General features: G+C 38.7%; 1 protein-coding gene across 2 annotated transcripts in view; it reads left to right on the forward strand.

The window, feature by feature from the left end:
- adcy8 (adenylate cyclase 8 (brain)) overlaps positions 1–15,000 on the forward strand; it is a 74,515-nt gene that overhangs the window by 49,306 nt on the left and 10,209 nt on the right. The window contains exons 8-14 of one of the 2 annotated variants that reach the window (XM_083525585.1): positions 407–604; positions 1,417–1,517; positions 2,632–2,833; positions 4,804–4,896; positions 5,460–5,647; positions 5,887–5,968; positions 11,829–11,987. In XM_083525585.1, the coding sequence (XP_083381711.1) occupies positions 407–604; positions 1,417–1,517; positions 2,632–2,833; positions 4,804–4,896; positions 5,460–5,647; positions 5,887–5,968; positions 11,829–11,987 (1,023 nt within the window). The remainder of the gene's footprint in view (positions 1–406; positions 605–1,416; positions 1,518–2,631; positions 2,834–4,803; positions 4,897–5,459; positions 5,648–5,886; positions 5,969–11,828; positions 11,988–15,000) is intronic. The other variant, XM_083525586.1, reaches the window with a different exon arrangement.

Raw genomic sequence — 15,000 nt, forward strand, 5'->3', positions numbered from 1 at the left:
ACCTGAGCCCTGTAAGTAACTAGTCTCTATTGTGCACCCGATCATTTTTAAGGAAATGTCTAAGAACGTGAATAACAATTCTTGCTATTACACTCCTGATGTCACCTCTGTCAGCGACACGGTTGCATTCAGCAAGCTCCTGCTCGTCTCCTTTCTCTGGAAATTGCTTCTTTTCATTCCGGTCGAGTTAACTCATGCAAAACTTGTGAAGATATTTTCGTTGTTTCTCGATAAAACAAGCCTCGGTGAGTCATTTCGCTTGCTTTTTGAGTGCACAAACGAGGAAAAAAAACCCCGTAGAACAGACAGACAAGCAACACAGATACAAATATATACCCTGACAAACAACCCCCACTCCCCCCTCTTCCATACACTCATGGAGGCTGCATGTGCTTTCCCTCTGTAGACGTTGGCTGCTCTCACTCGTCACTCCATAAACCTGCTCCCCAACCATCTGGCCCAGGCGCTGCATGTGCGCGCCGGCTCACAGGAAATTAATGCGTGCATGCAGAGCACCATCGCGCTGCGCAGCGGAGACAAACTCCGACGACAGCACATCGTCCCTTTCTCTCTTACGTTTAGAGAAGCCATCCTGGAGCACAAGGTAGCCAGCTACCCAAGCTCATTAACATCATCCTTCATCATCCCTGCTTTTCTTTTAGTGCTCCATCTTTTCCCTTTCTTTTCCTGATTTTTTTTGGGTTTGCCCAAATTCGTTTCTCATAAGTAAGCAAAAGGCTGTTGTGTGATATTTCCTGTCACACACACTGGTGCATAACATACATGCATACATGGCATGGCATTACAGGAACAGCCTATTCGTATCTTTAGAGAATTCAGATGTTTGGATAGACACCAGCACTGAGATAATGGGCATCTCCTGAACCATGATTAAATAGGATCATCTCTGTTGGCCAGTAACGGTTGACTTTTGATGAACTGTTCCGCCCTTTGTTTACTCATGAGCCAATTATCATTGCTTTTCCCTCCTATCACATTATGTTTTGCTTTTGCTGTGTGTACTTGAGTTGACCTTGAGCTGCCCCCTGCTGTGTCTGGCTACTCTGTAGTTAATTGGTTTGTTCCGCAATGCCTCCAACTGGCCTCCAATCTCGACATCACAGATCCTTCTCTCAGAAGTGCCTCTGTGTGCCTCTTTCTGTCTGTGTATGTATAGTATATATGTGTGAAAGAGATTATAAAAGAGATTCACAAATCCACTCTCTTGTATGTGCACAGTTATGAGGGCTGACCCTCAATTCAATGTGGATATCTATCCCTTTAACCGTGTGTGTTTGTGCATGTGTGCATGTGTGCGTGTGTGTGTGTGTGTCCGTGTGTGTGTGTGTGTGTGTGTGTGTGTGTGTGTGTGTGTGTGTGTGTGTGTGTGTGTGTGTATGTGTGTGTTTCCCACAGTACTCTCAAATGCGGGACGAGGTGTTCAAATCGAATCTGGTGTGTGCCTTTATTGTGCTCATCTTCATCACAGCGATCCAGAGCTTGTTGCCATCTGCAAGGTAAAAATTCAAACACCAGGGCTTGTACTGACTACCATCCGAGTATACTTACACATCACTGAAATACAGTGTGACCTTCTATTGTTTCTATCTATTTTAAACTTTTCAAAAAACATATTGAATTAACATCATGTTACAATATTGGTAAGGAAAAGCCATTATCCAGTTCTGTGATTAGAATGTTACAATAATTATTAAACCTTTTTTTTTATTGCAATTTTATAATCTTAACTCTATTAATTAAAAATAATTCTTATATGAAGTTAAATATTTTATATGTACATACATTATTAAACAAACAAACCAACAAATAAGATCCTGTCGACTATGTGTCCAGGATATTAATAATGAACTTTATGTTGCAGTATATGAACAATTATATACTACAACATACTAGAAAATGTAAACATAACTGCATATATTTTATCATTATCTTATAGAATCTATATTTTATATATATATACACACACATCTATACTTTTTGTAATATATAAATTACATGTTTATATATTTCAGTACACTGTTCACTCACCATTTACTTTAATAAGACGTGGCACATGCCCACAGTTATGAATCAGCCAATCAAGGCTATTTTTTTTAATAAATAATGATTCGGATTAATGTAAAAATAAAAATAAAGTCAGCATTAATGAAGATACTCATGGACAAGGGTTTTGAACGTGATTTAAAGGGTAGGTTGTATTATAAATATATACCAGAAATAAAAATTTATTAATTGTACTTGTTAAAGTGTGGGGTTACAATTTCATTTAATTGTAAGGGCTGTAAAATTGTATTGGACTGCTCATTCACATTACATATAGGTGTAAATCCAAATCATAAATCCAACATCAAATATTTGTGGTTGTTCTTTTATTTTTTTATTCTTTAAGTTTTTATTATAAATTACAGCCATTGCTGGATTTCAAAACTAATTTATTAACTTTTATTCCTTAGTAAGGTCTAGCTAACATATTGCATTCTGCTAATATTAATAACAAGACCAAGAAGATATCTTTGAAAGCATAATTTGTTCCATTCTATAAAGAACACATGCTATATGCAATACTTCTGCAAGGCAATAACTCTGGCTGTGTCGCTGATGTTGGTGCAGGATGCTGACCATGGTGATCCAGTTTTCTGTACTTATCCTGCTGCACTGCTGTCTGGTCGTCGTGACGACGGCTGAAGACTATAAGTGTCTGCCTTTAATATTGCGCAAGGCTTGCTGCTGGGTGAACGAGACGTACACTGCACGGAACGTTATAATCCTCCTCTCCATTCTCATCAACTTCCTTGCAGCCATTATTAACATTGTGAGTGTAAAACATGCACATATACACACACAAACACACAGTCACACACATCAATGCTAAGAATGTGAGGTAAAATATAATTAATACTCACCTGTAAATATGGAACATGTTTTGGTGTACAGGATCTAACAAAAGTGAGTACACCCCTCACATTTCAGCAACTAATTTTGTATCTTCTCAAGGGACAATACTATAGAAATTAAATATACTTTATAGTAGTCAGTGTGTAGCTTGTATAGCATTTCAGATTTAAAAATAACTTAACTTACAGCCATTAATGTCTAAAAAGTAAGTACACCCTAAGTGATAACAGCTGTACATCATGTAACCGTCCAAAGCCATATTGTCCTATTCATAATGTTCATGTTTTTGTCTGCTTGACGGGACCATACAAATTTGTACATCTTGTATTAGAGCAGCTAAAATTTGGTGCTTTGCGTACAATTCTGTCTTTTTATAATTCATACTGACCACTGAATGTTCAACATGGCACCTCATGTCAAAGAGTTCTCTGAGGATTTAATAATTAGAATTGTTGTTCTCCACAAAGATGGCCTGGGTGATAAGAAGATCAGTAACACCCTGAAACTGAGTTACAGTACAGTGGCCACAGTCATACAGAGGTTTTTTAAGAGGGGTTCCACTCGGAACAGGCTTTAGAAGGGTCAAAGAAGACCAAAGTCCAAGGACCAAGTGTTTTCGGGCTGTGCATTAGGTGCAGAAGCTGGCTTCAAAAACAGAGGCATTAGTCCTGCCAGGATTGCTTTAGCAGTTGCAGAAGTGGAAGGTCTGCTGTCAGTGCACAGACTATACGCAACACACTGCAGCAAGTCGGTTTGCATGGCCATCATTCCAGAAGGAAACCTCTTCTGCAGCTGGCTCTCAAGAAAGCCCACAAACAGTTGCTGAAGAAAATCTGTCCAAAAGCATAAATTACTGTAACCATGTCCTGTGGTTACAGTAAAAAAAAACTGTGTACAGTAAAAAAAAAAAAACAAGAAAACTGTGTCTTGCCCACAGTCAAGCATGGTGGTGGTAGCATCAAGGTCTGGGGCTGCATGAGTGCTGCTGATACTGGGGAGATGCAGTTTATTGATGGAAACATGAATTTCAAAATGTACTGTGTCATTCTGAAGCAGAACCTGATGCCTTCCATTTAGAAACTGGGATAAAAGGCAGTTTTCCAACATAATAACAACCCCAAACACACCACCAAGATGACAACTGCCTTGCTAAGGAATCTGAAGGTGAAAGTGATGGAGTGGCCAAGTATGTCTCCAGACCTGAAACCTATTGAGCACCTGAGGGGCATCCTCAAGCGAAAGGTGGGAAAACTCCATGCGTCTAACATTCAGCAGCTCTGTGATGTCATTATGGAGGAATGGAAGAGGATCTTAGCAACAACCTGTGCAACATCCATGCCCAGGAGGATTAAGGCAGTGCTGGATAACACTGTGTGCATACAAAATATTGACACTTTGGACATTCTCACTTAGGGTGTACTTACTTTTGTTGCTATTTTGACAATAATGTCTGTATGTTTTGTTATTTTTAAAGAACAGTAAATCTGTGCTGCTGTACAAGCTGCACATTGACTACTTTAAAATATATAAAAATTTTCATTTCACAAAAGTGAGTTACTGTATGTAACATGTCGTCTATTTTACAAGTATACACACACCAACCATAAACACCCCATGCGAGCAATTTTTTCATCCTTATTCATATCTAGTTAAATGACATTATTGCATTCCAGTTTATATACCTATTTGTATTAGAAAATGTATTGCGTATTTATAAAAAAATATAAATATACTAAATATAAAATAGACTGATTTGTAGTTTGCATGAACTGTTGCATTAAATGTCTATTTGCAGTCTGACATGGCGCTTGGTGTACTGTACAATCTGAACGGGCATTTTATTTGGAGGTCTTTGTAACACACTGTTCTTTTTCTGTTTCTCTCCAGTTATGGTGTAACGTTGATAAATCAATTTGGGACGTGTTCAGGAACGGCACATTCGATGCTTCGGCTTCCATTCCCGGCTGTCTTTACCCAGAGGTGTGTTTTCCCTGTGGCTTATTCAGTGCAGAGCTGACTGAAATGTCAGCCCAGAAACACAATGGTGTAGCTATTTAAAGATCTGGAGTAGAGAATGGATCATTAAAACTTCATGTTGCATACTGGATAGCAGATATTGTAACCTTCAATGACTAGAAGGTGTTTTTGTGTCTCAAGTTGAGTGCTGTTCTACTCTGTTAATGTTATTAGATTGGATTAAATTACATTAGAATGCATTACATTCAACTTTATTGTCATTGTGCGAAGTACATGTCCAGTGACAACGAAATGCAGTTAGCATCTAACCAGAAGTGCAAAAGTGCCTATTTACAATAAATAACCATGTGTTAAATGAGGGTATGGGTCAATGGTCAATATGTTCCGGGGTAAGAGTGATTAATGTGCAGAAGGTAGCTACAGTAGGTAATAAGATAATACAAATAAATTAAATGTATAACTATGCAAAAATTGTGCACTGGATAAGACATGTCTAGAAGATAACATGCTGAAATAAAATGATTCTGACTTTTTTTTTTGCCATATTATATCTTTATTTTCTTTAGTACTTCGTGTTCACGGGCGTGCTGGCCATGGTGACGTGTGCCGTGTTCCTGCGCTTAAACTCTGTCCTAAAACTGGCCATCCTACTGCTAATGATCGCTATCTATTCCCTCCTGACCGAAGCATTCTATCACTCGCTGTTCACTCGATATGACACTATCACCGAATACGATGGCTTCACCAACCAGAGGTAAAGTCTTTGCATCTCATTAAAAATAAGAAATGCACGCATGCACAGCTTAAAAATACACATCATTACTTTTTATAAAGCTACACCTTAATATAAGAACACAACCCCCCCCCCCCCCCCCACACACACACACACACACACACACACACACACAAACACTTTTAGTGTGTGAATCTCTGCCCTTTAGAATCCAATAAATCCTATTGATGACGCTTTTTATCTTGTTACCCCAACAACAGCGAATGTTTCCTGGGAACCAAGAGAACATCTTTACTGCTGATGGCAATGTTCCTTTTAGCTGTATTCTATCATGGACAACAGGTAAAACCCACACCCACACACACACACACACACACACACGGACACACACACGCACAAACACACACTGATTTGTTTATTGCTGCAGAGAACTATATGTTTACAGCTTACACCTAATGTCACTACCTTAATATGTATTTGTATTATTATGAACGCAATACCCCCAAATACCCCCCCACACACACACACCACCACCACCACCACCACCACCACCATCCCTCAACAGACAGACAGACAGACAGACACACAACACACACACACACACACACACACACACACACACACACACACACACACACACACACACACACACACACACACACACACACACACACACACTTACTTTGTAAAAATGTCATTGTTTTCTTTTGTTGTCCACACCTGTGGGTGTTTTTTCAATTTCTAAGGTCATATGTTGTAAGAAACTGTGTGTGTATGTGTGTGTGGTGTGTGTGTGTGTGTGTGTGTGTGTGTGTGTGTGTGTGTGTGTGTGTGTGTGTGTGTGTGTGTGTCTTGGAGAGAAACGGAGCAAACAGGATGCTTTTTAAGTTCACTCTAGTGAATTACGGTATTTGATTTCAGTGATCAATATAAAGCCTGCAGGGTAATGAAACAGCAGTAAACCAGTAACAGAGAGGGGAACAGGATTGGAGAGAGAGAGAGAGAGAGAGAGAGAGAGAGAGAGAGAGAGAGAGAGAGAGAGAGAGAGAGAGGAAAAGAGAAAGAAAGTGGAGGGAAGAGACACTATATATGCAAAAGTTTGTGGACACATGACCATAATATTGGTATGTACTTTTTTAACATCTCATTCTACATTTAGTCCGTATTTGCTGTTATATAATAATAATAATCGCCACTGTTTCGGGACGATGTTCCACTAGATTTTGGTGTGTGATTGTGGATATTTGTGTCTATTTAACTACAAGAGTATTTGTAAAGTCAGATTCATCGCAAAGATGTTCAGTAAGGTTGAGATAAGAGCTCTATAGCAGGTGTAAGGATGGTCAGATCTGTTCATAATCCCAGACCCCCAGAACTGCCATGGAACTTCATGAGGGCAGACCCTGACAACTGCCATGCAAAAAAACTATAAACCTTTTAATCTTAGGAGAGGATCACTTTAATCAGAATAGAGAAAGCCATCTGTTCAGCTGCCTAGTCACCCATCCTTAAGCCCTTATGATTTTAGTCCCATATCAGTAGAACAGACCTCAGGTTTGGGAAAATTCTGTCCTTACCAGGTGTTGGTTTTACACTAGGTGACATTTGGTTTTTAGGTCACCTCCTGTCCGAAGAACGGGTTTGTAAAGCTTTTATCATTTTGAATTTACTAGTGTATTTGATGGTTTGGGTATTTTTTAAGGAAATTTGACGAAACACTCAGGGAAGCATTCTGTAGTCAGAACTTCCCACACAGTTTCTGTGTGTATCTATTGCCAGGTACAATCTGCCATGTGACTCTTTAACAATTCTTTTGTAAACTGCATTGCTCAACTATTTGGTTTTATGCTGATCATGTTGGGTAACTTTTTACTATTATTGTTTTAGATTTGACATGTGTTTATTGTTTATTGCCTGGCAAATAAATGTAAAATTCTTGATTAAGTCTGTAATTTCCCGCAATCATTTATATCTAGTTGATTTTGTAGCCTGGTGTTACCGCAAATCAATGACCAGGATAGTACTCACTGAAGGCTTATGAACGAATGGAGAATAGAGCACAACGTCTGGGACCTTATGATTTCTGACTATCACTGACTTAGCAAGTAATAACTAAGTGGCTAAATACATTATTCTTTATACATGGGCAAGTATGAGCGGCCTATTTAAAGAATATAAGTTTACGGTTATATCATCTGACTAAGATTCGGACTGGCCAATGTGCCTCCGTGAGCAGGTATTGTTAGCCGAGCACAAGGCTCTAAGCGACTCCGGGTCCATAATGAATGATTAATTGAAAAGATGGAATGTTTAGAATAATCTATTAAAATTAAAGAAGAAATACCACCAATAAGGTGATCAGCTTGAATTAGATATATTCAAGTAAAATCTTTATTATAAATTGGAGTCAGATTAGTGGTAAAAAATTTGATTCATGCAACAAATTTTAGTAATCTTTTACGCCAGCGTAAGAAATACTAACTTGCCAAATATATAAATATAACAAATATATTTGTACTTGTGCAGTTTGCTACAAATCTGGGTTGTGAGTCTGACTAGTGCGCTCTTTAAACATCCAACCAAAGAATGTGCCCATGTTACTCTTTCTGTTCTGGCACGAGGAGGTGGAATGAACTTCCCCTAGATGCCCGAAAAGCTGAGTCACTGCTTATCTTTAAATGAAGACCTACCTCTTCCTGAAACACGTTTTCCCTGTTTATTTGTCTTTGTTTGCTATAATTCCTCTCAAAAGAGTTTAGGCTGATGGTATCCCAAGTCTTTAACCTAGTGAACCAGTGTTGATTTATTCGTTGTTAGAAACTAAAAGTGCTTTTTTACATCGCTCTGTATAAAAGCATCTGCTAAACGCAATAAATGTAAATATAAATGTACTGTATGCCTGCTAGATGGCCCCAGTGTCACCAACTCAAAATCTGATTGGATAAAGCAGTTACTTCATTATCATGTAAACATGAATCTCTAACATAAACATACAGTTGTTTGTACTGCTTCTTGGACAAAAATCTATTAAAACATAAGACAGTGATTCTGATAGAGTCTTGCTGGCCCTGATGGCTCACCACTGCTGTAGTCATAGAAATAGACTGGATGCTCTTATTGCATATGATCCATTTAATCCCTTTAATTCTTGTCTTTTGTTTATTTTTTTATGAAGGTTTGAATGAATAAATAATGAATTAAGCATTTTGCTCTTGTAGAGAAGTCCATGACCTTGCTTTGAACCCAGAACAGGAAAGGCTGCAGATTCTTACTGCGACTCAAAGTGACAGATTCTGTTACACTCTGTACTGCTTCCAAACAAGACTCTTAAACCAACTGAATAATTAATGACTTTCAAAAATAAAAGACTTGCAGAGTTCAACACTGAACCACAGCTGCCCATGATACAAAGACTAATAATAATAACAATAAAAACTTAAATGATGACATCACCAGCATTTACATATAAACATTGGGATTTTTGTCATGGTGTGTTATTTGTGTTTTGCTCACTTCACTGAATGTTCTTGACCTGCTGACTATATTTAGATCATTTAGGTCAGTCCATACAATGAATGGTTGGGTCTGCTCCAACCATTGCCTCCACTGCTCCAAGGCCAACCTGATGGCCAGCGATTCTCTGTTATCAGTGTCATAATACTGTTCAGTTGTGGACAACCAATGTGTAAAGAAGGTGCACCGGCGGTGTTGTTAAATGCAGGTGTCAGATGACTGCTGGGACAACAGCCTCCCAATACCCACCTCTGATGTGTCCACCTCCATGGTGAAGGGAAGGCCTGGGTTCAGCAGAGCTGGAATGATGTTAAGTGCCACTTGGGCTCAGAGAAGGACCCTGCTTTTAAGGGATAGATGAACCTGTAGAAGGATTTCTTTGTCAGGGCCATAATAGGAGCCATTTACCAATGGGGGTGTCAGCCATATGGCTATGGCTCAGGATAATGCTAAGTGGTATGTAATCTTTGTCTGTTTGGATGCTTAAGGGTGGGGCAACCTTTGGTCAGAAACCCACAGCACCCTCAGAGATTCCTCTGGAACAGTCCTGCAAGATCTTGGCTGAGAGTTAGAAAGAGCTATGTCCTATAATGGTCTATTTGTGTTCAAGGGTCCAACCTAATAGATCAATCCTGCTATAAGTGACCCTAAACAGAAATTAAGGACTTATTTGCAGAATAACTCCTCGAGACAGCATGAAGGGAATAAAACAGGAACATTCAGAAAGCAAGCAGATAACCAAACATTATACGAAACAAAAAAATCTCCTAATAGCAATCAGGCAAAATTCACAGAGATTAGAATAGAAAAGAACAATACTGGCCAAAAATATAAATCACTTTGTAATGAAGGCAGTGGCAGTTGCAATGAGCCTGTGCAATGAACATAGAAACAATAAGGTATAAATAGTCTACCAAATCAGGGACCCAACAACAAAAAATGCAGAATGTCTCCATCTATTGAAGGTTTGATGCAATATTTTAGGTGGGATTTATGCGAGATTTTTCTCCTTAGGAAGACTAAAGGCAACCCCATATTATGTGAATATAACAGGCTGTTATAAATAGCATATCATGTGAAAAATTAAAGGCTCTTTTATTTACAGTTGCAGTATACTGTCCCCCATCACTGCATTAGCTTAATCAGCCCGCTCTCCCTCTATCTTGCCTACACTCTCTGTAAAACATCTGTCAGTTGGACTCCTGTCAATATTACTTACAAATCATTTTCTGTTGAGTCGTTCCCACTTTGCTGATATTACAGCCTCCACTCTTCTGGAAAGACTGACTTCCCACAAGATTTTGGAATGTGGTTGTGAGGCCATTCAGCCGCAAGGAGGTGGTTACTGATTTCTGTTCCTCACCCATTTTCGCAAATGAGATTGAGATCAGGGCTTGGTTACCCTGAATGGAAAGCTTATTGCTGCATCATAATTTTTTCATTCTTGACAATTGTGTGGCAACATTATGAAGAAGCACATACTGTATGGCTATTAGTGTTAGGTGTCTGCATACTATTGTCTGTATAGTGTTCTACAGGTGCACTGATTGTAAGCTATAGGTAGAATTTTCTTTTAAAAAGTTTACCAGATTTTGTCTTCCTTCCTACAAGTACTGTGATCCCAGTCACACATGAGGCAATATGAGACTGTTGAACTAAATATTGAACTTTAGAAAAACAGCTCTCACTAAAGCTTAAAGTAAAGGTTACCAAAATTCCCATCCTAATCACTAGCTCGAGAAATTCAGGCAAAAAATAGTAGATCTATTTTTCTCCTTTATCGTAGACCTACTGTGTATATATATATATATATATATATATATATATATATATATATATATATATATATATATTTTTTTTTTTTTTTTGTTACAAATACAGTGGAACCTCGGAGCTCGCGGCCTCAGCGCTTGTGACCTCGCATGCTTGCGACTTTCATTCCGACCGGCGACTCTCATTCAGATCGGCTCGTGAGCAACCGCGAGCTGCTTAAAACGCTAGTTTTAACATTTCTAATCAAGGTTTATCTCATAAAAATTGTCTAATAATTAAGGTTTATGGAGTGAAATAGTGTTATTTACTCACTTAAATCGATTTTGTATAGTGTTCTTTGGGTTTTTACTGGGTTGAAAGGGGCGTATCAAAAGGTTGCGAAAATTCGGAACTCGCGACCGGTCTTGGTCCCTAACCCTCGCGAGCTCCGAGGTTCCACTGTACGGGTTAACAAATCAATTAGAAGATTTTGATATACAATATATATTTGCAAAATGTACTAATTGTATGCAAAACCTTACAACTATTCTGTAGAAGAGCTGCATATCTCTGTAGCCTCCTTAACGTATCAGTGTTCAGTGTTGTTAAAAAAATGTCTTCCCAGAAAATCATACGAGCATGCTTTCTTACAAACTTAACAAGTAATGTTTCACACACCTGATGTAATCTTGCTCTTTACACCCTCACACACACAGACACACATACAGCTTATACTATCTTCTCATTTAGTAGTTTAGTTGTTAGCATGGGTGTATCAATGTCATGTTCTTTTCTCACATTTAAAACCTCCTGCTCTATTGGAATCTTAATGTCTTCAAAGTTATCTAAATATGCATTTCTCACACATCAGATACTCATACTTGTTTTTCTTTGATACTCCTATTTTCCCTCTGCCTTCATTTGTATATCTTCATAGCTGGAATACACAGCAAGGTTGGACTTTCTGTGGCGAGTGCAGGCGAAGGAGGAGATCAACGAAATGCGGGAGCTGCGGGAACACAATGAGAATATGCTGCGCAACATTCTGCCTAGCCATGTCGCTCGCCACTTTCTGGAGAAGGACAGAGACAATGAGGTCCTGACACTCACATACTAACTGCACTGCAAACGCACGCACGCACGCACACACACACACACACACACACACACACACACACACACACACACACACACACATAATTGCCATCTTTAAACTCTTTGACACAGCATTCTTGTGGTTCATGAATTTGCCATGGCAACTGAGAACAAATAATAGGCACAAAAGCTACATTATATATTGATTTCTTTTCCTACAGTATATATGATGGAAATCATGCAGTTACTTACTACAAATCTTAATTCAATCTTTTCACATCATTTTAAGAGAGTAAACTATGATGCTTTTTTACTTTTATACAGTCATGAGGAGATCATAAAATTTTAAACGTTGTACACTGAGCAGGCTTAACATTTTGTACACTGAGCAGCAAGTGAACATTTTGTCCTCAAAGTTAATGCGTTAGAAGCAGGAAAATTGGGCAATTGTAAGGATTTGAGCGAGTTTGATAAGGGCCAAATTGTGACGGCTAGATAGCTGGGTCAGAGCATCTCCAAAACTCAATCAAGTCAAGTCAAATGGTCTAATAGAGGAACAGTGGTGAACCGGCGACAGGGTCATGGGGGGCTGAGGCCTATGTATACATGTAGTGAGCGAAGACTGGCCCGTGTGGTCCGATCCAGCAGACAAGTTACTGTAGCTCAAATTGCTGAGAAAGTTAATGCTGTTTATGCTCGATGGGTCAGGACTGTTTTGGCAACAAAAATGGGACCAACACAATAGTAGGCAGGTGGTCAAAATGTTATGCCTTGTTGGTGGCCATAAAGTTATGCCTGAGTTGGCAAATAAATATATATAAAGTTGTAAAAAAATTCTTAACTAAAATTATTCCACTAATAATATTATCCACACTTGCATCCAGCTCTACTCTTATTACATGACAGATCCTTCATGTAATCTGAAAGAAGCAGATGCTAGTAAGAAATAAGTAAGAAATGTTAATTGTTAAAAACGTACAAATAAAAACAAATTGAAAAAAAGGAATTGAACTAAGTACATTTAGAACAAATATCTGCATGAAAAACTAGCAGCATTGTTTTGATGTCAATGCGATGTGATACATATGTCCTTACTTGTACTACAGGTTAATGAAATCGTATACATACATTTGTACAGCATGCAAGCAGATATACAGTAAAAGTTTTGACAATAGCCTTCTAAAAGACGGTATAACCCTGCGAGTGTGTGTTTCCTAACATGAGGCACAATTACTTCTGCCTCATAATAAGGTAATGCTCATAACTACTGATGTGAAAGAGTGAAAATGTTGACAGACAGCCGTTCAAGCAATGAGGGACATGACCTAGCAGCAAAATGTTGTAAAAAACTGGGATTGTTTGTTTATTTTTTATTGTTTATCGCCATGGTCAATTCCTCCCTTCAGTGAAATCTCTGCTTTCAGCTACCAACCCAAGATTACATGTTCCCTCTAAAACACATGAAGCCAACCGACCACATCTTTTCCAAACTGCCGCTCAAGCAACATAAGGGGAACGCGTAACACACTCAGAGGACAGCACTAAGCCCTTTTCTGCATCCATGCATGAGCTCACAGTCACCCAATATTGATAATAGTGTCAGAGTGAGACACAGCTAAACTTCTTGGACTCCTGTCTTGAATCTGTGCATACTCCTTTACCTAGCCCCATGGTAAGGACGACTGAGAAAAATATCATGGTCACCTGATTTAATGTCCCAGGGAGCATTAGCGCAATAGGTCAACTATGCAAAGAATCACTCGACTACTATGTCGGGTGTTCGGTGGCATGGGGCTTGTGTGTCTGTCATTGAGACAGTTTTCTATCATAAAGGAAGAATGAGCAATCATGAAATTGCATATGGCTGCACATCAAGCATATGTGGAATTTGTACATCTGGTTGGCTCTTATTTGCCACTTTAGGAGTGAAAGCTGGAAATGGTGCAAGGTAGGAGGATGTGTGGATAAACTTGAAAGTAACAGCAAGGTGGGAAAATAAGGAAGGTGGGAATTATAGCTGCATGCCTGCAAAAGATTTAGTCACACATAGTAGTGGTAGCAGCAGCATATCTGCCTTATATGTGAACCACCAAGGGGGAACAAAATCGCAAGCAGTATTAAAAGCTGCAGCGTTTTTGTGCTGATGCTGTCAGATTAGCAGTCATGCTGTCTTCCAACAGCCTGTGCCATTCCCTGAAATTAAATCCCACATGAAAGTGGAATTAGTAAGAAGTAGTCTTGCTAATGTATAATCTCCACAGAAGAACACAACAAACACAAAACTAATTTTTTAATGGAGTATATGGCCTGGACAATGACAAATGCTTTCGGTCAGGTTGAACTAGTAATCTAATGATGGCCTTAAATTAACACTATGTGAGACCGGCAGCAATGTTGCAGTAACCATGTAGATTTTGTGGGCCCCTTTGTGGCCTGAGCCTGGGGGGTATTGCATAAATGTTTTTTTCAAATGTCCACCCATTGACCCATGCCTGAGCTATTTCTTGATCTTCGTGCCACCTGTTAGCCCCTAGAAATCATGACTCAGCAACTAAAGGTCTGTCTTTGTATTCTTGGAACCTTAGCACTTAGTTGAGTGCTTTGGCTAGGTTCTGACTCATAAGTCAGGCTGACTCATGCATTGGTGTTTGTTTGTTGCATTCATGATGTGCTAACAGAGTTTGTCTTTTCAGCCGAACCTAAAAGTGACAAAATGCTTTAATTGAGCAATTGTTAGTAATAAAGTTACAGAGTATAGAGAGTATATATGAAGAAAAAGTATTGAATAAGGCTAGCATCATTGTGGATGATAAGAGGCATCCTTTGTCTTACACCTTTGAATTGCTTTCAGTAGGCTGCCACTTTTGTGTTCCTAAGTGTTTGAGAAATAGGTCAGAATTATCTTTTATTTTCCGAACAAAAACATTTTAAGAATATTTTTCGTTAGTGGTAATTCATGTGTTTTATATGTATGTGTATATGTGTAAGTATGTATGTATGTATGTATGTATGTA

This window comes from Silurus aristotelis (assembly GCF_946808225.1).
Source record: "Silurus aristotelis genome assembly, chromosome: 22".
Lineage (NCBI taxonomy): Eukaryota > Metazoa > Chordata > Actinopteri > Siluriformes > Siluridae > Silurus > Silurus aristotelis.